The 24,069-nt window shown below is 49.0% G+C and overlaps 1 protein-coding gene across 6 annotated transcripts in view; it reads left to right on the forward strand.

Annotated features, from left to right (window-relative positions):
* ARID1A (AT-rich interaction domain 1A) overlaps positions 1-18,653 on the forward strand; it is a 69,286-nt gene extending 50,633 nt beyond the window's left edge. For 3 of the 6 annotated variants that reach the window (XM_032863851.1, XM_032863845.1, XM_032863849.1), the window contains exons 5-20: positions 1,363-1,603; positions 1,875-1,964; positions 2,479-2,646; positions 3,313-3,625; positions 4,776-4,921; positions 5,014-5,123; positions 6,349-6,558; positions 9,026-9,233; positions 10,563-10,695; positions 10,869-11,044; positions 11,394-11,544; positions 11,626-11,760; positions 11,846-11,942; positions 12,413-13,304; positions 13,658-13,788; positions 15,559-18,653. In XM_032863851.1, coding sequence (XP_032719742.1) covers positions 1,363-1,603; positions 1,875-1,964; positions 2,479-2,646; positions 3,313-3,625; positions 4,776-4,921; positions 5,014-5,123; positions 6,349-6,558; positions 9,026-9,233; positions 10,563-10,695; positions 10,869-11,044; positions 11,394-11,544; positions 11,626-11,760; positions 11,846-11,942; positions 12,413-13,304; positions 13,658-13,788; positions 15,559-17,289 — 4,932 coding nt within the window. In that variant the 3' untranslated portion in view covers positions 17,290-18,653. The remainder of the gene's footprint in view (positions 1-1,362; positions 1,604-1,874; positions 1,965-2,478; positions 2,647-3,312; positions 3,626-4,775; positions 4,922-5,013; positions 5,124-6,348; positions 6,559-9,025; positions 9,234-10,562; positions 10,696-10,868; positions 11,045-11,393; positions 11,545-11,625; positions 11,761-11,845; positions 11,943-12,412; positions 13,305-13,657; positions 13,789-15,558) is intronic. The other 3 variants (XM_032863846.1, XM_032863848.1, XM_032863847.1) reach the window with 3 other exon arrangements.
* The last annotated feature ends 5,416 nt before the right edge of the window (positions 18,654-24,069 follow it).

The raw sequence follows: 24,069 nt of genomic DNA on the forward strand, positions 1-24,069 counted from the left end.
TTAATGTGTGATGTTGAACCAGTGATACTGCTAGAGAATGAGGTTGGGGCTGGGTGTGCATTTCCTGTGGTGAACATTTCTCATATTGAGCTCCTGGTTGCTAATCTTGGGAGTTTACTGACCTAGAGTGAACTCTTCACTGATGAATTCAAGGTAAGCACAGCCCCCCAATAAACATCAAGTTATCACTGAAAAAGCTAGGAGGAAAACTGATTTGTTCAGTTGGTAAGCATTTGTTCATCCCTGTTGTGGGCCAGTTGTTGGGAATATAGTTCCAAATCTCCTTGGCAGTTAAGGAATTACCTTTCCTATGCAATATATCCCTTTCCCACGTCCTACCCTTTATGTTTACTGTGTGGTAACTTGGAGCAAGTGTGTCCTTGGTAAATGTAGGTTTTAAGAATCTGATGGAGAGGGGATCCATGAACATTGCCCAGACTTGTTTAACACTCTCCTGTAGCTAGCTCCTCGTGCCATCCTGGTAGTGTTTTGTTAAGTTTCCCCATCGGAAAGAACTAAAGCCTTACTGAAAGAGCAGCTTTCTTATGACTATAAACGTTGGGGACAAGAAAGAAGATCAAAGTGCTGGATGATCTGCTCTGGTAGATAGACCGTGGGTCAGCAAACTACAGCTTATGGGCTAGTTACTTATTTTGTTTTTAATTTTTTTTTTTAAGATTTTATTTATTTATTTGACAGATCACAAGCAGGCAGAGAGGCAGGCAGAGAGAGGAGGAAGCAGGCTCCCTGCTGAGCAGAGAGCCCCATGCGGGGCTCGATCCCAGGACTCTGAGATCATGACCTGAGCCGAAGGCAGCAGCTTAACCCACTGAGCCACCCAGGCGCCCCTTAATTTTTTTTTTATTTAAAGATTTTATTCATTTGACACAGAGAGATCACAAGTAGGCAGAGAGGCAGGCAGAGAGAAAGAAGGAAGCAGGCTCCCTGCTAAGCAGAGAGCCCCATGTGAGGCTCAATCTCAGGACCCTGAGATCATGACCCGGGCCAGAGGCAGAGACTTAACCCACTGAGCCACCCAGGCACCCCTAGTTACTTGTTTTTATAAATAAAGTTTTATTAGAACACAGTCCACGAATTTTTTGATATATTATCTGTGACTGCTTTTGTACTATGGTGGCAGAGTTGAATAGTTGTGACAAAGACTAAAAGCTCAGAGTCTAAGATATTTTCTATCTGACTCTGAGTAGTTTGCCATCTATAAGCTTTAGTATCATGACTACATAACTTGTGCAGTGTGTTTGCTCTTGGTTGTCTAGGGAAAATATTAATTGTGTAGTACAACTGTTGAAGGAAGAGTCTTTCTGCCTAACATTGCTATCCATATCCTTGTGTGTGTTTCAGGATCTGTCTGGTTCAATAGACGATCTCCCAATGGGGACAGAAGGAGCTCTGAGCCCTGGAGTGAGCACATCAGGGATTTCCAGCAGCCAAGGAGAGCAGAGTAATCCAGCTCAGTCTCCTTTCTCTCCTCATACCTCCCCTCACCTGCCTGGCATCCGAGGCCCCTCCCCATCCCCTGTTGGCTCTCCCGCCAGTGTTGCTCAGTCTCGCTCAGGACCACTCTCGCCTGCTGCAGTGCCAGGTACCTTCAAGTACTGGACTTCGGGGAGAGGGTAAAGGGACTGGCCCCCAGTGATTGCAGGGCCCCCAGCCTTCCCCTGCCACAAAGAGCATCTCTGGTTCATGTCTACGAAGTTTCCCTTCAGCATTCGAAGAAGAGAGGTGGGACCCCCTTGGTGGGGTCCTTCTGTGTATGTGGTATTGGGAGATTTAGCCTTGCCAGGAGCCATTTGCAGCTCTGAAATGATCTCCTAGGCTTAGCCATGATTGGCTTCTTTCTGTGTTTGGAGCAGGCAACCAGATGCCACCTCGGCCACCCAGTGGCCAGTCGGACAGCATCATGCATCCTTCCATGAACCAATCGAGCATTGCCCAAGATCGAGGTAAGACCCTGGGCTGTCAGGGAGGTGTGGAAGTTTAAGGGAGCTGTTTGGTTATCCTGTGCAATAGTTTTTGGAGAACTGTATGACAAGGAAGCTTAGGACAGTCCCAGCAGTGAATCGTGAAGTTAGAAAGGGCTTGACCACGCTGCTGGCTCCAGTATTGTGTTTTTCATTGTTTGTGTTCTGTTGAATTCCTCCCTACACAGTATCTAATTTGGTCAGCAAATACTGAAGACTCGACATCAAATCTTTATTCTTTAAATGCTGTCCCATTTTGTTGTCAGTGCTGTTTGTCTTTCAGACCGCATTTAGTAGAAACAGTTGCCATGCCCTGGTTAATGGCTATGTCACTTTGAAAGGTGCCTAAGAGAGCACATAATTATATAGCAAATAAGATACAGACTTTGTGCAAGTAGTTGCTAAAGAAAATGTAGATGGTGAGGTCCTATGATAAGGGACAACATTTGTTCTCATCGTACTGAGGTAATAATATATGGACACTCCCCACAAATAGGTTACATGCAGAGGAACCCCCAGATGCCCCAGTACAGTTCCCCTCAGCCCGGCTCGGCCTTATCTCCGCGTCAGCCTTCAGGTGGACAGATGCACACAGGCATGGGCTCCTACCAGCAGAACTCCATGGGGAGCTACGGTCCCCAGGGGAGTCAGTATGGCCCACAGGGTGAGTATGCTACCCAGTCAGGAGTACACAGAGGTATATACATACACTGGTCTCTGGGTTTTAAGAGTAGGACTGCCCTTTGCCTTAAATCCACCAAAGCCAGGCCCTAAAATAAGGCAGGACTATCACCCTGGGAAAGTCCCTGAATATCCCTGAGCCTCTCTTTTCATCTGTAAAATGGGGAGAAGGCGTTTTGCCCAAGACTGGGCAGACACTTAATGGCCATTAAAGTAAATTAGTCCTAATAGAATGTATCAAAATGAGCCCTGGACAGATCTAAAGCTGAATGTCTCAGCAGAGCGCGGGAGAGATGGCGGATTACCTATGTAGAAAGGAAGGAGTTCTGGGAGGTGAGGGGCTGGGGTAGCAGTAAAGCCACTCTTGCCTGCCAGCCGGCCTTGCTCTGTGCTGCGCTGGCTTGAGGATGAGAGGACAACTGAGGCCTGCCTTTCTGTGTTCCTTGCCTCTCCACCCCCCCCCCTTTTTTTTTTTCCTCAAAAAAAAGCGGGGGGTGAAGGCTGCAATGAAGTTGGTCTTTTATCAAATCAAATAGCGAGTGATTCCTCTCATTTATTATCTTTGGAGTTTTAGAGCTGAGCAAGATTAAGGAATTGCTAGTGAATCACTAACCAGTCTCTGTGTCTTCTCTCCTTCTTTCCTTCCCAGGAGGCTACCCCAGGCAGCCAAACTATAACGCCTTGCCCAATGCTAACTACCCCAGTGCAGGCATGGCCGGAAGCATGAACCCTATGGGTGCTGGAGGTCAGATGCATGGGCAACCTGGCATCCCACCTTATGGCACACTCCCTCCAGGGAGAATAAGTCATGCCTCCATGGGCAACCGGCCTTATGGCCCTAACATGGCCAATATGCCACCTCAGGTTGGGTCAGGGATGTGTCCCCCACCAGGGGGCATGAACCGGAAAACTCAAGAAACTGCTGTCGCCATGCATGTTGCTGCCAACTCTATCCAAAACAGGTAAGGCCTAGGAAGTGAAGAGGGTGTCAGCAGAAGGAAATAAACTTCAGAGTTATTTGGGTTGTTGAGATGCTTCTGGATCTGAACCATGCCATCTTGGTAAATATGTATTTTATTGAGAGCTCTTTAGAAAACTGGGTTTCCTTGCAGTGGAAAGAAAACCAACAAAAGTGCTGATTCTTAAGCATCTTCAGTTGATACCAAATTTCACATGACCAGACATTGTATGTAAATAACTTTATAAAGCATAGCTTATTTTGATGAGTAAAATAAGTTTTCAGAGCTTCTCTAGTTCTTCTGTCAATCTAGTTTTTTTGGTTTCCCAAGGGATTTTAATGATACACATGACTTGGATCTGTAGTGTGAGAAATGGAGGATGGTAGGGTTGTGGTTTGCCATTTCTCTACTGTTCTTTGTGGTTCTTTGTGTTTGAATCTGGTACTAAAGTTCAGAGAGCTCAAGTGATTTGGTTTAATGACTTTGAAGATTCATCCATTCTTCCTTGGACACTCACTTTGGTGGCTGTTCACTTCAGTGAATACGATTCCATTGGCTTTTGAAGGCTCTGTGTACCCCATTGTTGGTGGCTACAGTTCTTACAGTGACTCTTGTCTTACTGGAATGCTGATGAACTAAGGTAGAATAGGGTAATTAGTGGTAAAGAGATGGGTTTGGTAGTACTTCAGAATGATGGAAGCATAGAGCAGTAGGTCCATCAAGAAAGCACGTCCAGGTGCTATGCCGTGAGGGATCCAGATTGGTTGGGATTTGACATGACAAAGTGGTAAAATCTAGGCCTTTTGCCGTAGAGAGGGCCCTTGAATGGAAACACATTTGACACTGGAAGTGCCTGGAGGGAGGTGGTACTTAAGAGACACGGTAGGGGTCCCTTCTTCAAAGATTGTATCCTTTAAAATTGAGTTATGGTTTCCTGTTTGGAGCCTGAACCATCTTAGAACCTTTCATGGGAGGTAGTAGATAGGAATGTCTAGGTCAGGTGGTACATGGTTGTGGTTTAGGAAACCCATAAACTTTTTCCTTTTAAGCCTTACTAGATGATCTTGGCTCACAAACTCTATTTAGCTCAGGTCCAAATCTGAAAGCTCAGTGTCTCTAACTCTTGTCTCTCACTTTCCATCTTCTTCCTCAGGCCACCAGGCTACCCCAATATGAATCAGGGGGGCATGATGGGAACTGGACCTCCCTACGGACAAGGGATTAATAGTATGGCTGGCATGATCAACCCTCAGGGACCCCCGTATCCCATGGGTGGGACCATGGCCAACAATTCAGCAGGTAAGTCCAAGCCTTTGCTCACCCAGGAATTTCTTCTAGAATGATCTTCATGTCAAACGTACTGGACTTCTGATCTTTTTTCTTTTTTATAGGGATGGCAGCCAGCCCAGAGATGATGGGCCTTGGGGATGTCAAGTTAACTCCAGCCACCAAAATGAACAATAAGGCAGATGGGACACCCAAGACAGAATCCAAATCCAAGGTAATGATTTATATCCTGACTCCTCTCACCTCTCTGTCCCATCCTCTCCAGGGATAGGAAGGAAAAAGAAAAGAAGGTGACTAGACTCTAGCCTTTTATGACACGGATTAGATCTCAGAAAAGTCTGCTCTTGCCTCTTCTAATCATGAAGGGAGGGTCCCAGGCTAATAGCTCGTTGAATTAGATTTCAGTTAGCCTAAAGGGTCCTGATAGAAATAACACAATGTTCTCACAGCTGTCGTGTGATAGAGGAAATGCCAGGCCTGCAGTGTAGAATTCTCTGTATTGCCCTTTGGGAAACTGTGCACCCTGTCCTCATGCATTGGTAGGTGGTGTGTGCCATGGGCAACTAGTTGCTCTTCTCTTCCTGGACCTTCCTCCGAGCAGCAGGAATGGTTGGTGCCCTGTGTTCTATAAAGAGGAGGATGAGGCAGGTGGGGGTTTGGGTCCTTGCTGGCCTCCCAGTAGGATGGTCCTGAGTGTGCTATCTGTTGGGTTGTATGGCAGTCTGGGGACCTGCTCAGTGTTCGAAACATTTCTGCCCTTTGTCATACCCCATTTTCCCTATCTCGTAAAGCAGGGGGAATAAAAATGTACAGCTTCCACATTCTGTGGACCCTCACCTCTGGCTCTCAGGCCCTCGTAGCCATCCTCCTGTCTGGGACAGGACAGTTAACATCCAGAGCCTTTCAGGCAGGTTAGGAAGACCCTTCCTTTCTTGACAGGAGGAAATTTCTTTTCATTTGAGTCCATCCCATTGTCTCGAAATCACGTTTTGAATTTCTTGAGTTCTCTGAAACAGTATCTGACAGCATGCCCAGGCTCCTGGGTAATAGCACGGGGGTAGTATAGTGACACTGTTGTCAGGTGTATAAGGGTTTGACACTTAGCTCTGCTACTTAAGAGCAGTGAGTTTTAGGAACAGGCTCCTTGTGCCTGCTTCCTTATCTTTTAAGAGGAGGATAATTAATAATGCTTAATATATAAAGGCATCTAGCATGGCACCCAGTGCATAATACATAGGCAATGTTAGCTTCCTTCCTTTACAGGAAGAATTTCTAGCTCCCATTTGGTCTTTTGACCTTGCAAAAGGCAAGGTACATGTTAGTGACTGCCCCAGAATAAGCAGCTTTACCACTGCCCTAATCAAAGGACTTCTGAGACCACCCTTAGCATAGGCTTTGAATCTGACCGGTTCCTATGAATCTTGACCTGCCCCTTCCAGAAATCCAGTTCTTCTACTACAACCAATGAGAAGATCACCAAGTTGTATGAGCTGGGTGGTGAGCCTGAGAGGAAGATGTGGGTGGACCGTTATCTGGCCTTCACGGAGGAGAAGGCCATGGGCATGACAAATCTGCCTGCTGTGGGTAGGAAACCTCTGGACCTCTATCGCCTCTATGTGTCTGTGAAGGAGATTGGTGGATTGACTCAGGTGAGTGCCTAGCACTTGGCTTCCTCTGTGGTTTCAACAAGCCTCTCTCTAGGTACTCAGTGGCTTCACCTGGTGCCAAGCCTCCCACAGGGACATCACCGTCTCCTGCTCTCTGAGGCACATACTGACAGACTGGAAGCACAGGGCTTCTAGAAGATAAGATAAAGACAGAAGGCTGAGACCTCCCTGGGTAGTATGATGTATTAGCATTGAGTTTACCATATGTCTAGGGTCTCACTGGGGCGCAAAGATAGGGAAAATGCGGGAGACAGTTTGGCATAGTAAGCAAGGACATGGTTTGGAAAGACGGGTCTGGTTTTGAATTCTTTCTTAGCCACTTAACAACACATGTGACCTTCATCAAGGTGTATGACCACTCTGAGCCCTAACCTTCTTACTTGTAGAGTAGGGAGAGTGTGTATCCTGCTAGACCATCAGAAGCTAGAACTAACACTCAAAGCTTGCAGCAAGATGTCTACCATGTAAATTGGTCTGTAAGATGGTATGGGCATAGCCAGAGCAGTTGCTGACCCTTTCCTTCCAATCCCAGTGAAGATGGGATTTCAGGAGCTATTTGATAGAAATACCTTATGAGGGATGAAGTAGGTGGGGCAGTTGTGTGTAGGTGCTCCATACTGCATACGGACGTGAATGCATTAGTCTGTGCTAAAAACCTATGAACTGAATCCCTCCCTAAGCCTTGCCCCTGCTCTGAGGCCTTAGAGCTTTGCTTCACACTCAGCCCAGGAGGCAAAGAGTTGAGGCAGTGCTGTGCTTTGCAAACTTTCCTCCTATGTGTGTTCTGTAGTCATCAGATCAGGAGCCTGCTGTTGGATCGGAGTTTGTGGCTGAGCTCAGGGGGAGGCGTGGCGGGGAGAGACGTATTCCAAACCTTCTAAATCAGAAGAGGAAAACAGCTGTCACCAGCAGAAAAGAAAGTGATTGGAATGAAGCCAACCAACAGTCAGTTATGAATTCCTTCTCCCTTCAGGCTTTATTCCCCTCCCCCACAAAGGAAAACAAAACAAAACAAGACACGTGCACACCGCCACATAACTGGCGTGGGAAGCAAAGCCACAGCAGGCTTCTGAGGTGACCCTGGACTTATTCCTGTCATTCTCCCCGGTATTGAGTTCTCCAACGCGGGCTTCTCCTGCCTGTAGAGAAAGGGAGGGGGCGTCGGGTTAGGTTTGGCATACTTTCGATTGGATGGGCTTCTGGATTCACCGGACCTAGGATGCGGTCCAGAGGGAATCCCGAAGCCTGTGCCTGTCTTCCGGTTGGCGAAAGGATGCCATCCTTTTAGGGGCTAGGATGTAATTGAATGCGAGTTCAGAGGAGAGAGGTAGTTTTTGAAGCTTCCAAGAAGGCAGGAGATGAGTCCTGAGCCTCTTGTGAAGGCTTAGTAGGGTGTAGGTAGAGGAGGGGGTCATCCAGTTGACCGGCCTGCATGGCACGGATATAGGAGAGTCTGGAATATACCTGGCCAGCACCATCTCCGACCTTCAGGCTTCAGCTCAGATGGTAGCCTGCTCTGGAAGTGTTCCTGGTCACCTCCCCACCATCTAGGTTGTCCCTCTCTTTTCTTCCTTCTCACTCTTATCTCCAGTATCGTAGGTACCAGGTCAGCAGACAGACCACAGCATGTTGAGCTTCCTGTGTGGTCTGGGACTAGAAGGCTGGTGTTCCCAGCCTTCGAGGCGGATGAGTAAGCATAAGAATACATGAAGAAGGAAACCTGCCTGGCTAGAGCAGCAAGACCATCTAATTGTAGGGATTGGGAAATGGTCTTGGTCAGTGTGTCCTGAAGCTTAAGAAAGGAGACAAGTGTAGGCTGGCCACTGGGAGGGCACAGAGAAGTTAGAGGGCCTGAAGGGTCTCCTGGACAACCAGGACAGTGACTGGTGAGGAAAGGGAGCTTGTAGTTTGTGACATGTCACTGAGAAGCGGGACAGCAGAGGCACAAGAATGTAAAATTTGCAAAGAGCCCCACAACGAGAAAACACCCCAGATATGAAAACTTCCAGTTTGATGAAGTAAGTCAAGCAGAGTGGTAGCTGATACTACCATGCCTCCATTTTGGAAAATGTTGATTTTTATTGTTGCCTTTGAAGGGTTTTGGTTCTGACGGTGACTTGCACAGCCCTTTTCAGTACTGTACTTGTGTTAAGCATCATACCTTCTGAATTCTGTTCTCTCCCATTAATAGTGATGTGAAATCTGCCCTTTTTTGAATAAGCACTGTCTGCTAGTTGCTGTGATCTGTGGATAGAGCCTGCTGAGGGTAGAGGGAAGCTAGCCATGGATTTAACATTTTTTGTGGACTCTGCACCAGGGGGGCTTAACTTTGGTTGGTTAACTGCGATTCCATGAGAGATGACTGCCTGGTAGCCTGACAGGGTTTGGGGCTTGTGAGCAGGAAGACCAGGTGGAAGATGGCCCTCGACTCTTCTGGTTGGTTGTACAGGTCAACAAGAACAAAAAATGGCGGGAACTTGCGACCAACCTCAACGTGGGCACCTCAAGCAGTGCTGCCAGCTCCTTGAAAAAGCAGTACATCCAGTGTCTCTATGCCTTTGAGTGCAAGATTGAACGGGGAGAAGACCCTCCCCCAGACATCTTTGCAGCTGCTGATTCCAAGAAGTCCCAGCCCAAGATCCAGCCTCCCTCTCCTGGTAAGGATTGGGTGCACAGCCCACTAAGGCTCACCCTTCACGGGTAGCATTCAAGGGTCCAGGCTCCTTTATGCAGCAGTGCCTGGCCCTAGGGACGGCTGCTCTGCCCTACCCCAGGCCTTACCGCGGTGATCGAACTGAAGAGCAGGGGCCAGTGGCGATTCCCTTGAGAGGTAGTCTGTAGCAGCCCTTAAGTTTTAATTTTCGTTGTGCACCTGGCGTCTTGCCAAATGTTTGTAAACTATCGAGTAGGAGGGACACCAGAGGAGTGGGGAAGTCTGACAAATCACAGTGAGGCAGGGCCATCTGGGAGCTTTGGCCCACTGATGTCAGCGCCTTAGAATGCAACTCAGACTAGAGCCCTGAATTCCCCAGGGAGCGGAGATGCTAATGAATGGGAAGGAGGGGTTGGGGAAGGGATATGAATGGAACTCACTGATGGGAGTGCCTCTGCCCACCCTCCTTTCTGAGAGGAGGCTGGGGCCTGAGCAAGCATGGGGAGGGAAGAAGGCCAGGGCTCCTAGAAGGTGGGTGTAAACACATGTGCCCTGGTGTTGACCTCTGAGGGTATAATGAGTGCCTGAGATGACTCATCAGCTGGGGAGGCCTAAGCAGTGGGATATCTGCTGCTGGGAATGGTAACTCATGGAAACATTAATTACTGGTAGTTCTGCTCGCATCAGCTTGGAGGAACATTGAAACATTGAAAGAGAGGTGACACTCTGCTAGATGTTTGTTGAGTGGGAGCTCCTAGGTTCCTAAAGTACACTGCAGGTCTCGGACAAGATGGAGCCTTCCTACCTAGGATTCCAGGGGCTCTGACTGGGAACTTGTACACCAGCATTACAGGGTTTAGTGGGTTAGACATGGTCCTTGGGGAAGTAAAGAAAAGTAGTCAGGGAAGCTGGCAGAGACTCAAGGAAATCCCTAGCATGGTGATGGCATCTCCACGCTACTCCTCGTCTCCAGATGTGAACAGTAGCAAGGAGCAACAGAAACCTCCGATTCCCCGGGGCACCTGGGTGGCTCAGTCAGTTAAGTATCCGACTCTTGCTCTCAGCTGAGGTCTTGATCAGAGTCATGAATTTAAACCCCACATCAGAATCCACAATGGGCACGGAGCCTTTGTAAAAAAAAAGGAAAGAGAAAAGAAAACTCAAATCCCCTTATTACCTGGCCTTACATATCCCCTGCTGAGAAGGGCGATTCAGACTTTAAAGAAACCCAGCTTTAGCCTTATAACGATCCTTTCGAAGGAGACCCCAGGGCATTTGTGTATTTCTGTGAGAGTTAAAGACTTGCCGGCTCACCCCACATCTCTATCCACAGCGGGATCTGGGTCTATGCAGGGGCCGCAGACACCTCAGTCAACTAGCAGTTCCATGGCAGAAGGAGGAGACCTGAAGCCACCAACTCCAGCATCCACACCACACAGTCAGATCCCGCCCTTGCCAGGCATGAGGTAAGGCCAGGAGCAGGGGCAAGGGGCTTGGGGAGGACCTGGACGGAACTGCAGGAGCTTCTGTGCAGCCCGAGGTGTCCCTGCTCTGCCCGCCCAGCCAAGGACTCTCACACGCCCTGCTTACTGGAGGAATTGCTTTATTTGGGGTTTAATTGGCTTTCCTCACTCTGGAGCAGGAGCAATTCGGTCGGGATCCAGGATGCCTTTCCTGATGGAAGTGACCCCACATTCCAGAAGCGGAATTCCATGACTCCAAATCCTGGGTACCAGCCCAGTATGAATACCTCTGACATGATGGGGCGCATGTCCTACGAGCCAAATAAGGATCCTTATGGCGGCATGAGGAAAGGTGACCAACTGCTTGCGGACAGAGCCAGGGAAATGGGGGGATATCTTGAGCGGTTCAGGATTGTTCTTGTCAAGCCATTCTTGGAGATACGGCCTTTCCAGACCTAAGTACCACTCTTCGTCCTTACCTCCTTCCTTGTCTCCCTCTCCCTGGCCATACCTTATCACACCTCAACAAGTAGGAGCTCTTTGCTGATTGGAGCCTCTTTAGATCTCTTCTCAACCTGTCAGGGAAACCGTAGGAACAAGCCGAAGCCCTGAAGAGGGCTTGGTCTTTGGGGCAGGCAAGGTGTGTGTTGCTAGGCTTGCTGGCTTACCAGTTTGCTCACTGCTTTCCTTTCTACGTGCAGCGCCAGGGAGCGATCCCTTCATGTCCTCAGGGCAGGGCCCCAATGGCGGAATGGGAGACCCCTACAGCCGAGCTGCCGGCCCTGGGCTGGGAAATGTGGCGATGGGACCGCGACAGCACTATCCCTATGGAGGTCCTTATGACAGAGTGAGGTGAGCATGACCCCTGCTCCTGTCCCACCCCAGCAACCCACAGCTGTTGTGGACTCAGTCCACTTCTCCAATTGTGTTTAGGACGGAGCCTGGAATAGGACCCGAGGGAAACATGGGCACTGGAGCCCCACAGCCGAATCTCATGCCTTCCAACCCAGACTCGGGGATGTATTCTCCCAGCCGCTACCCCCCGCAGCAGCAGCAGCAGCAGCAACGGTGAGAGAAGGCTGGTGTCAGTGTCTCTGCGGCTCAGGCTTTGCCATTTCCCACCCTGATCCTCTTGATTCTCTCCCTCCTACAGACATGATTCCTATGGCAATCAGTTCTCCACTCAAGGCACCCCTTCCGGCAGCCCCTTCCCCAGCCAGCAGACCACCATGTATCAGCAGCAGCAGCAGGTGAGGACAGCAGGGCGCACTGACACACAGGTTCCCCTTAGGAGCCGGTTCGAGGCCCAAGTTGAAAAGTGTAAGAAGGGCTTGCTCTAGATACTTCGGTTTTCTCCCACCCACATGGTTCTGCTGAAGAGCCAGGCCCTCCATCTCATCCCTGTTTAGATTCCAGTCCAGTCTCTCCGGTTCCCCAAAAGAGCCAGAAACCAACCGTGTTTTGGTTTTTGAACTTTTCTACATTTTTCTACCTAGAGCGAGGGAGAACCAGGGGGAAATAGGGACTGATTCTTGCTTTCAGAAACAGCTTCAAAAGATCATTTGTGAAGGTGATTCCTTTCTTCCCTCGGAGTCCGTGTCCTCTTCTGGAGGCGCAGAAGCAAGCCCGGCGAGGGTCTGCTGTAGCCGTCTTGGCAGCTGTGGGACTTGGGTCCCTGCGCGCAGAATACTAACTTCCCCTCTGCTTGTCCCTGTCTTAGAATTACAAACGGCCAATGGATGGCACGTACGGCCCTCCCGCTAAGCGGCACGAAGGGGAGATGTACAGCGTGCCGTACAGCACGGGGCAGGGGCAGCCCCAGCAGCAGCAGTTGCCCCCCGCCCAGCCCCAGCCTGCCAGCCAGCAGCAAGCTGCCCAGCCTTCCCCTCAGCAAGATGTGTACAACCAGTATGGCAACGCCTATCCTGCCACTGCTGCCGCTGCTACTGAGCGCCGACCAGCGGGCGGCCCCCAGAACCAGTTTCCATTCCAGTTTGGCCGAGACCGTGTCTCTGCACCCCCCGGCTCCAATGCCCAACAGAACATGCCACCGCAGATGATGGGCGGCCCCATCCAAGCATCGGCTGAGGTTGCTCAGCAAGGCACCATGTGGCAGGGGCGGAATGACATGACCTACAATTACACCAACAGGCAGAGCACTGGCTCTGCCCCCCAGGGCCCCGCCTATCATGGCGTGAACCGAACAGATGAAATGCTGCATACGGATCAGAGGGCCAACCATGAAGGCCCGTGGCCTTCCCATGGCACGCGTCAGCCTCCATATGGTCCCTCTGCCCCCGTGCCCCCCATGACAAGGCCCCCTCCATCCAACTACCAGCCCCCGCCAAGCATGCAGAATCACATTCCTCAGGTATCTAGCCCCGCTCCCCTGCCCCGGCCAATGGAGAATCGCACCTCTCCTAGCAAGTCTCCATTCCTACACTCTGGGATGAAGATGCAAAAGGCAGGTCCCCCAGTACCTGCCTCGCACATAGCACCCGCCCCTGTGCAGCCACCCATGATCCGGCGGGACATCACCTTCCCACCTGGCTCTGTAGAAGCCACACAGCCTGTGTTGAAGCAGAGGAGGCGGCTCACAATGAAAGACATCGGTAAGGAGACCTCCCTGATCAGGTTGCTTCATCTGCCCCTAAAAATCTTGTCTGTTTTTCTGTCTCCAATCCTAATATTCTGGATGGGATAAGATTCCAGTACAGTGTTGTCTAAAATAGAGCCAGAGAACTTTGGATAAGGAAAAAGGCTTATTTCAGGCTTTACCAAAAGGCAGGCTCCACGCAGTGATGTCCTAGAAGAGGGCCTAGAAGCAGATGTGTGTCCTCTCCTAGCTAGGAACTGCCTCCCGCCATGTGTTAACCTTCAGAGTAGCCGGACTGATGGGCCAGCCCTGGGGGAGCATCCAGCCAACCTGGGCTTGGTAGATGGGCGACATGGAGGTTTATTTCAGGAACCCCGGAGGCATGGCGGGTAATGATGTCCCTCAAGTCTGGGCTGCTGGCCGAGAGCACGTGGGCATTAGACACCATTAACATCCTGCTGTACGATGACAACAGCATCATGACCTTCAACCTCAGTCAGGTGAGTACAGGTGCCTGGGAAAGATGGGCGGAATGGGAGGGCCTGGGATCTTCTTGAAGTAGACTGTGCTGAGTGACATGGGGAGTTAAGCCAGCCCCAGCCAACCCGGTCTCCCCTCTCTCGCTCACTCTCTGGTATCTTCCGTGCCAGTGCTTTGATTCCATGCCAGTACTTTGCCACTGGCCATGGGCCCAGAACACTGAGAACAATAATAATTTGTGTAAGGTATCAGGATTGACTTCAAAGGGAATTGGGGAGAAACTTTTGGTACTGGTACGAAATGCAGATTGTTGATGTGAGTGAAGACACCAACTTTCAAGACTACCAAGAAAAACCTGTGGTGTTTATTAGTGAGCCATGCAGTTTCTTCTGCCCTATCTTCATCTGCTGCGCATGTCGGAGGTCCTTATCGACCCCATTCTCCTGATGTGTAAAGGGGAAGTGGAGTGAAGTCTGCTTGTGGGCGGTGATGGTGGTAGTATCTTAACTACACTCTTGCAGAAGCGATTCTCCAGGTCCTCTCTCCACAGGATGTGCGCCTTGAGTTTTCCCGACAGCCGGGAAGAGTTTCTGCTACGCCATCCCACTCTTTTGATCATCCTTAGTACCTACCAACCCGTCTATCGAGCTGACTAGGGGGCATTGAAGAGTTAACCGTTTGTGGTGCCGCTGCTTTGTGCTAGGTCCTTCGTATTTTCTTTCATGTCATCCTCACAATAGCCTTCCGAGACAATATGGCCTCTTAGAGATGAGTAAAGAGGCTCAGAGTCTTACCTTTGCCCAAGTTCATACCGCTATCAGCGGTCTTTCCAATTCCAAAGCCTGACTTTATGTCCATTTCCTAAAATTGCCATGAGAAGGCGAAGGAACAGCTATTGACTGAGCAGTTTCCATATGCCAGGCATTTGGAATATTCCATTTAGACCTCAGAACAACCGTGTCAAGTGTAGGAATTGCCCTCGTGTTCAATGGAAAGATAGAAGTAGTACAAGTTGCAGAGTTTAAGTAACATGGCTAGTTCCTAGAAAAGCCAGAATGCAAACCTAGATCTTTCTAATTCTAAAGTCCTTATTTTTTCCATTCTGCTTTACTCTCTTCAGCCAGAGATGAATCTGACTGGAGATTCAGTGTTTTCTTCTAGAGGTAGATGGCCTATACAGGATCAAAGCTGGAACTTGGGTCCGCCTAGCACCAGCTTGGTCCCATGTTTGGAGGACTGAACCTCATCCCACTCACTATGTTGCCTAATTGATTTGTGGAGGTCCAGCCTCCTGGAACGTTGGGGAGCTTGGAGAAGAGAGTAGGTGAACATCTGTCCACACTGCTTACCCCTTCTCAGCTCGTCTTGAAGCCTTGGGTTGTGCTTGGCAGTGGAGTACAGAGAGTGTCCTAAGAGGGACATTAGCAATGACCAGCAGGTAGGAAGCTGGGCCTGGTGAGGAAAAGCAGGGATTGGCTAGGAAGAGGAGGCCAAGAGATGGTGAGGTGCAGAGCTATTGGTCAACATGTCCGTCCTGCTGGAGGCAGGCTTACAAAAAGGTCGGCCAAAGAGAAGGAAGAACTGTGTGCTGGGCACAGGAAAGATTGAATGACTTGCTCTGTAGAGAGCCTTTGGGAAAGGAGCAACTCCGTCTCTCGCAGGGATACGGTTGTCTGACGTACAAGGAAAGAGGGGGAGATTAGGTAGAAGACCACGAGAGGCCTCTCAGGTCATGGATTCTCTCCTTTGGCCACACTTTTCTCCATTTATTTCCTGTTTTTCTCTTCTAGCTCCCAGGTTTGCTAGAGCTCCTTGTGGAATATTTCCGACGTTGCCTGATCGAGATCTTTGGCATTTTAAAGGAGTATGAGGTGGGTGACCCAGGACAGAGAACACTACTGGACCCTGGGAGACTCAGCAAGGCATCTAGTCCAGCCCCCGTGGAGGGGGAGGAGGAGGAAGACCTTCTAGGTCCTAAACTAGAGGAGGAAGAAGAGGAGGAAGTAGTGGAAAATGACGAGGAGATGGCCTTTTCGGGCAAGGACAAGGCAGCCTCAGAGAGTAGTGAGGAGAAACTGATTAGTAAGTTTGACAAGCTTCCAGTAAAGATCGTGCAGAAGAATGACCCGTTTGTGGTGGACTGCTCAGATAAGCTTGGGCGCGTGCAGGAGTTTGACAGTGGCCTGCTGCACTGGCGGATTGGTGGGGGGGATACCACTGAGCATATCCAGACCCACTTTGAGAGCAAGACAGAGCTGTTGCCGATCCGGCCTCATGTGCCCTGCCCACCAGTCACCCGGAAACAGGTCACGGCAGCAGAGGGTACGCCAGGGACAACAGAACAGGAGGGCCCCCCGCCTGATGGCCCTCCAGAGAAACGGATCACAGCCACAATGGATGACATGTTGTCCACACGGTCTAGCACATTGACCGAGGAGGGAGCTAAGAGTGCAGAGGCCACCAAGGAGAGCAGCAAGTTTCCATTCGGCATCAGCCCGGCACAGAGCCACCGAAACATCAAGATCCTAGAGGACGAACCCCACAGTAAAGATGAGACCCCACTGTGTACCCTTCTGGACTGGCAGGATTCCCTCGCCAAGCGCTGTGTCTGTGTCTCCAATACCATCCGAAGCCTGTCGTTTGTGCCCGGCAACGACTTTGAGATGTCCAAACACCCAGGGCTGCTGCTGATCCTGGGCAAGCTGATCCTCCTACACCATAAGCACCCAGAGCGGAAGCAGGCACCACTGACTTACGAGAAGGAGGAGGAGCAGGACCAAGGGGTGAGCTGCAACAAAGTGGAGTGGTGGTGGGACTGCTTGGAGATGCTCCGGGAAAACACCTTGGTCACGCTCGCCAATATCTCGGGCCAGTTGGACCTCTCCCCATACCCTGAGAGCATTTGCCTGCCTGTCCTGGACGGACTCCTACACTGGGCCGTCTGCCCTTCCGCTGAAGCCCAGGACCCCTTCTCCACCCTGGGCCCCAACGCCGTCCTCTCCCCCCAGAGACTGGTCTTGGAAACCCTTAGCAAACTCAGCATCCAGGACAACAATGTGGACCTGATCCTGGCCACACCCCCCTTCAGCCGCCTGGAGAAGTTGTATAGCACCATGGTGCGCTTCCTCAGTGACCGAAAGAACCCAGTGTGCCGGGAGATGGCCGTGGTGCTGCTGGCCAACCTGGCTCAGGGCGACAGCCTGGCAGCCCGCGCCATCGCAGTGCAGAAGGGCAGCATCGGCAACCTCCTTGGCTTCCTGGAGGACAGCCTCGCTGCCACACAGTTCCAGCAGAGCCAGGCCAGCCTGCTCCACATGCAGAACCCACCCTTTGAGCCGACGAGTGTGGACATGATGCGGCGGGCTGCCCGCGCACTGCTGGCCCTGGCCAAGGTGGACGAGAACCACTCGGAGTTCACGCTGTACGAGTCACGGCTGTTGGACATCTCAGTATCGCCGCTGATGAACTCCTTGGTTTCACAAGTCATTTGTGATGTACTGTTTCTGATTGGCCAGTCATGACAGCCGTGGGACACCTCCCTCCCTGTGTGTGTGTGCGTGTGTGGAGAACTTAGAAACTGACTGTTGCCCTTTATTTATGCAAAACCACCTCAGAATCCAGTTTACCCTGTGCTGTCCAGCTTCTCCCTTGGGTAAAAAGTCTCTCCTGTTTCTCTTTCCTCCTCCTCTCCACACCCCTCACCCCCCACCTCACACCTTTCTGTTCCTTGTCCTCACCTTACCCCCCCCTCAGGACCCCACCCTGTTTGAAAAGACAAAGCTCTGCCTACATAGAAGACTTTTTTATTTTAACCAAAGTTACTGTCGTTTACAGTGAGTTTGGGGAAAAAAAAAATAAAATAAAAATGGCTTTCCCGGCCCTTGCATCAACGGGATGCCACATTTCATAACTGTTTTTAATGGTAAAAAAAAAAAAAAGGAAAAAATACAAAAAAAAAAAAACCTCTGAAGGACAAAAAAGGTGACTGCTGAACTGTGTGTGGTTTATTGTTGTACATTCACAATCTTGCAGGAGCCGAGAAGTTCGCAGCTGTGGACAGACCCTGTTCACTGGAGAGGCCTGTGCAGTAGAGTGTAGACCCTTCCATGTACTGTACTGTACACCTGATACTGTAAACATACTGTAATAATAATGTCTCACATGGAAACAAGAGAAGCGCTGGGTCAGCAGCAAGCTGTAGTTTTTAAAAATGTTTTTAGTTAAATGTTGAGGAGAAAAAAAAAAAAAGGCTTTTCCCCCAAAGTATCATGTGTGAACCTACAACACCCTGACCTCTTTCTCTCCTCCTTGATTGTATGAATAGCCCTGAGATCACCTCTTAGAACTGGTTTTAACCTTTAGCCGCAGCGGCTGCGCTGCCACGTGTGTATATATATGACGTTGTACATTGCACATACCCTTGGATCCCCACAGTTTGGTCCCCTTCCCAGCTGCCCCTTTATAGTATGACGAGTTAACAAGTTGGTGACCTGCACAAAGCGAGACACAGCTATTTAATCTCTTGCCAGACATCGCCCCTCTTGGCGCGATGCTGTACAGGTCTCTGTAAAAAGTCCTTGCTGTCTCAGCAGCCAATCAACTTATAGTTTATTTTTTTTCTGGGTTTTTTGTTTTGTTTTGTTTTCTTTCTAATCGAGGTGTGAAAAAGTTCTAGGTTCAGTTGAAGTTCCCTGATGAAGAAACACAATTGAGATTTTTTCAGTGATAAAATCTGCATATTTGTATTTCAAACAATGTAGCTAAAACTTGATGTAAATTCCTCCTTTTTTCCTTTTTTGGCTTAATGAATATCATTTATTCAGTATGAAATCTTTATACTATATGTTCCACGTGTTAAGAATAAATGTACATTAAATCTTGGTAAGACGTTTGTGAGGCTTTTTACTGTTTTCAAACCAGTTAACAGCTTGACCTTTGGCAGGGGGAGGGGGGTAGGGTGGGGAGGGGATGGCTGGTCCTGTTCTTGGAAATCTCTCTTGGTGTGCTCTCTTCCTAAATGGTGGCATCCTGGACCCTGTCGTTTCCACACCATGTTCCGCTCTACCTTCCACAGTGTAAGTAAATCAAAGAAAGTGGCTGCGATGATTTCACCTGCAATAGGTAGTTCTAGGCATAAAAGGCACCTTAGCCCCTTGAAATAAAATGGGTGTAAGTAGCCAAAGAAATTGATGGTACTCTAGAAAAAAAAAGGTTTTTTTTTTTTTAAATCATTGACTAAGGGGGAGGATATCTGCTTTCCTGAGGGAAAAAAAAATTTTTTTAAAGGTTTTATTTATTTGACAGAGATCACAAGTAGGCAGAAAGGCAGGCAGAGAGAGGGAAGCAGGCTCCCTGCGGAACAGAGAGCCCGATGCAGGGCTTGATCCCAAGACCCTGGGATCATGACCTGAGCCGAAGGCAGAGGCTTAACCCACTGAGCCACCCAGGTGCTCCGAGAAAATTCTTAACAGTAAGACGAGCATTTATCTCAAGGCAGCCTCCAACTTAACTGTGTGAAAGTTTAATTTGAACACCCCTGAGCTTTTTAAAAAGCCCTATTTTCCCCTAGAAACCTGCTTTTCCCATACTCTTCCCAGTAAACAGCAACTCCATTGCTTGGCAAAACAAACAAAACAAAAAACTACTTTCATTTCCAAACCCAGTCTGTTTGCACTCTCCAAAAAAGAGCCCTCAGTTGAGACACTACCACTATAGTTCAAGACACTACCCTATCGTAAAATTCTTGCAATCTCCTCCGAACTGACCTCCTTGTTTCTGCTTTCTTTGCCTGGTTAAACCTATTCTTGACATAGCAACCAGAACACTCCCTTTAAAACCTACAATCAAAATCCTTCAGTCTTCTCTGAGTAAAGTCCAGATCCTCAGAATGACCTGCAAGGCCCTTGGTTGTCTGGCTTGCTGTTAGCCCTCTGAGCCACTTTCCTCCTCCCCATTGCTCACTCCCCCACATAGGGACGTTTCCGCCTTAGGGCCTTTGCATCTACCATCCCCTCTGGCCAGAATACTCTTTGACCAGATAACTTTTTGGCTGAAGTCCTCTTTTTCAAGTCTTAGCTCAAATACTGTGTCGGTGAACCCTTCCCTATCCGCCCTATTTAAAATAGCAATCTCTGCCCCCCTGCCTTATTTCCCTCTCTGCCTTCTTCTTTGTAGCCCTTGTTACATCCTGCCTGTTGTACAGTTGAACAGTGAGAAGGCTAGGGGTGCCAACGCCCTCCCTGGGCAAAAATACTCGTATACTTTTTTTTTCAAATTTTACAAATGTTGCCTTTATTTTTACTTTTTGTTTTTTAAGTAATCTTTATCCACAACCTGGGGCTTGAAAATACGACCCCGAGATCAAGAGTCATCCTGACTGAGCCAGCCAGGTGCTCCCTCCCCCAGAAATCCATGTATAGTTTGACTCCCCCAAAACAGAACACTAACAGCCTACTGTTGACTGGAAGCCTTACTGATACATTAACAGTGGATTAACACATATTTTGTAGGTTATATGTATTATAGACAGTATGCCTACAGTCAAGGAAGAGGGAGAAAATGATAGGAGAGAATACATTTATAGTACTGCACTTATCCAAAAAAAAAAAAAATCTGTGTAAGTGGACCCACGCGGTTCAAACCCTCTGTTGTTCAAGGGTCAACCGTATATCATACTCACCTGTTGTCTCCCACTATAATGTGAGCTGAGAGCATTACTATTTTGTTCACTGCTATATCCGGTAGTTGTTGAGTGAAATTGTAGATGTTGGCCAGATGTGGTTGCTTTTATAAGGCTAATGTTGCAATATACAGCTTCTCTGTTCATCTCCTTCCTTAGGGAAACAATGAAGAGACCACAAGCAGTAACAGAGAAAATGACGTTGTTGTGGACCCTTCGAAGTGAAACCAGAAACAAGTTTTCTAGTGAGTACCTACTTGTGTACCAGATTTTGTTCATCACATCATCCTCCAAGGGATCGAGGACGGTGCCTGGGACTCAGTATTCTGGCTCCCATTTTACAGTCGAGGAAAGCGGCTGGTTTGAGCTCAAGCACCAAGCGAGGTTCCACAACCGAGGCCCTCCTTCCTGGGTCAGAGGACAGGCAGGAGTAACTGAATCTAGCCGTGGAGCTCAACAGGCAAGATTGGTTTTTGTCGTAGTCAGCATGAGGTAAAAATTGTCCCAGGGATTTCAATCAAGCGTTCATCAAACTAAGTGCTTTTAAAGTGCGGTTGTTAATATTTGGGTCAGGGACAGGAATCAGTATTCCTCTATTGATTGAGGGGGAGGTAGAGACAATGGCTAACCTTCATCAACCAAGACACCTTCCTAGGACCCTTCTGGGAAAAAAACTACATGGGAAACTTTTCATATCTATATTTTGGTGAGCTGTGTTGCTAATGACTATTTTTGTACTGGGCCTCTTGAGCTCCATTTCTAGTCTAGAAAGTGCATTTCTGGGCTATGTGTGGAGCATTACCTAGGAGTTTGGTTTCCTGGGTTCCTTTCATCTGCTCCCCTGCAATGCAGGGGGAGCCTAGCCTGGTCTCCAGTTTCTGACTGGAGTTACCACAGACTGAGAGAACTGCTAGCCACTGAGCCGTGAGTAATTTGCTTTTGAGAAGTAAATAGAACCTAGCCAGTAGAGAACCCAGGGGTGTGGCCAGTAGTTCTTTCCCAGGCTCCTCCCTCCCCACCCCCCAAATGACCTTAACCTTCTTTCATAGCTGGAGAGCTGCCAAGTCTGGCCCAAACAATACTCACAACCTCATTGGCTCTTTTGCCATGCAGCCACTGCCACCCCCAAGTGGCTAAGGCCCTTCCCACTAGGCCTCTCAGTGGGGTCAAGGTTTTCTAACTACTGAAAGGCAAACACTGACGGAAGGGTGAAAAATATTTAGTGTCCATGGCCTTTAAAAGATCAGTGTTTGGCTCCTGCAGTTGATAGGCCAAGCGGGGTCTTTATCCCGCTGTGGACGGACATCTTCAAATGATACAACAGAGGCCAAAAGGAACATCCAAAACCTGATTGGTGCCACCCCAGATTTTAGGATGGATATAAATGTCACCCAGCACCCTGGAAACTGCCAGTGAATGCCCACTGAGAAAAGACAGAGGATAAAGTTCTGCGAAGGCACAGCTGCCTGTCATCATAGGTTATTAGCCCCTGCCTGCCTGCTAAGTTGGCAGTGACAGAATCAGAGGCCAGTGCGGTCGCTTTTGTCCCATAATGGCATGGCCTCAAAGCCAAGATCAGGGTCAGCTATGCCATCATTCCCATGGGACTGGGGCTGTGGAAAGTCTAGTGTATGAAACTGAATTACTGAGAAGGGATACACGGGTCTGTTCTTCTGCCCAGTCTGGGGCCAAGGGTATCTTCAGATACGGTACAGGAGCCAGGCAAGGCAGCTACAGAAAGAAATGAGTTGTCAGGTTGCCCCAGCATGGTGAGGGCTCCATGAGAACTGCCGAACTTCCTTCTTCACACCTCCAGTGGGAACACCGCTTTTCCCCCTATTCGTTCAGGGGAATTACAGCAGCCTGTCTTCATCGAGCACTTTGGGCCAAGCACTAGAGAATCCATGAGGTAGATATTATTACCATCTCCATGAGGACAAGGACTGTGTCTGTCTTGCTCAGAGCTACATCCTGATCCCCTGTCACATGGTAGGAACTCCAATTTTGTGCACTAAATTGAATAGGTAAGATAGGAATTTATTAGAGGAAAGAGCAGTTAGGAGCTGTTAAGATGCGGTGTGCCCTATGCAGGGTTCTTGGCATAGCCTGTACAGATTCTTAGTTGTGTGGAACAAAAGGACGAGAGGGAAAGAAGTAAACCCAAGAAAGTTTAAAATAGTGTGGAGTGGCAGGAAGAAAAGCCAGCCTGGAGATCTGAATGCAAGTCTTGCCTTGGCTACCAGCTGTGTAATTTCAGGCTGGCCACTTCCCCCTTTTCTGAGCCTAGTTCCCACATCCATAAAATATAGGTATCAGGTTAAACAAACTGGTTTATAAACCAGATCTTTACTGAGTACACACAACGTGCAAAGCTCTGTTGTAAGTGCTGGTAATACTTTGGTGAATGTGGCCCCTGCTCTCTCAAGCTTATATTCCGTAAGAGGGAACCAGACAATGAGAGCAGTAAAATTCATAGACAGGACAATCGGGTGGTGAGAGGTGCTATGAAGAAAACAGGGTGATGGGATAGTACAGGGGGCTGGTTGTGGCTCGGTAGTGGGAGAGAGCTTCTCTGAGGAGGCCACCTTTCAGCTGAGACCTGAAGGTAGCGGCCTGGCCAAAGGGTGGTCTGGCAATGAGGCATTTCAAGCAGAGGAAGCAGCAAGAGCAGAGCCAGGCAAGTCTGAGACACAGAAATGCTGTAAACTCTCTTACCTTCTAGGATTCCAGAAACAGTGATGCACTGCTTGTATTGTTTAGGTCAGGGATTTGTATTATGAAATCATTTGTTGGTGGTATGGGATATTTGCTTCTTCGTGGAAGTGACTGGGTGGTATAGAGTCTTTCTGGAACCCTTGGATACGTCTCTGTCCCCCTGGCTCTCCCACAGTGCTGGTTGGTTGGCTGGCTCCCTGTGTAGATGGATGCAGGCTCCATTTTAGCTGCAGACTCCAAAAGCAGACTGGAGAGAGTTGCCTCCTCAATTACTTACCCACGGCCTTGGAGACCCTTCTAGAACCCCCTCCCATCCCACCTAGTCTTCCTCCATTCTGACAAGCCAGGGCTTTGAGAGCACAAGGTTCAGCTTTCTTGTTTTCCTGTCAGAGCAAGAGCTAGAAAATAAAACAGGAAACAGAGCGGAAGGGGGAGGAGGTAGCAGAGAAGGAAAGGAAGGAGAAATTGCTGGAAAGTAGAGCTGAAGATCTGAACATAGTTTTACCTCTAACGGGTGACAGTTGAGCTGTTAGAAAACATTCTGACTTGTCACAAGAGACTCCTGTCCTTTTTTACAGACAGATTTTTGAGGGAATTTGGTGTGGATGGAGAAACCCTTAAGAATGCCTGTCTTTTTCCCTTGTGAATTCACAAAGCAAGTACAGTTCATTGCTCGGTTTTGTCTTGCAAACAGAGTACTGCTGGGAGCCTCATGGAGTTCTAGAGATTCAAGCCACAACCTCAGGCCCCAGTCACGAGTGTGCACCACAGCCTTGCCGATTCACTGACAGGCCTTTGGAGCAGAGAACAAGTGTGTGTCAGTGAAAAAAACTGCGAAAGAGTCTTCTCCATTTTTTTCCCTTCTTCAACTCAGGACTGATATGTGATTTCTTCTATATCCACCTCA

Source organism: Lontra canadensis, unplaced genomic scaffold (assembly GCF_010015895.1).
Source record: "Lontra canadensis isolate GAN:19392208 unplaced genomic scaffold, GSC_riverotter_1.0 scaffold25, whole genome shotgun sequence".
NCBI classification, from domain to species: domain Eukaryota; kingdom Metazoa; phylum Chordata; class Mammalia; order Carnivora; family Mustelidae; genus Lontra; species Lontra canadensis.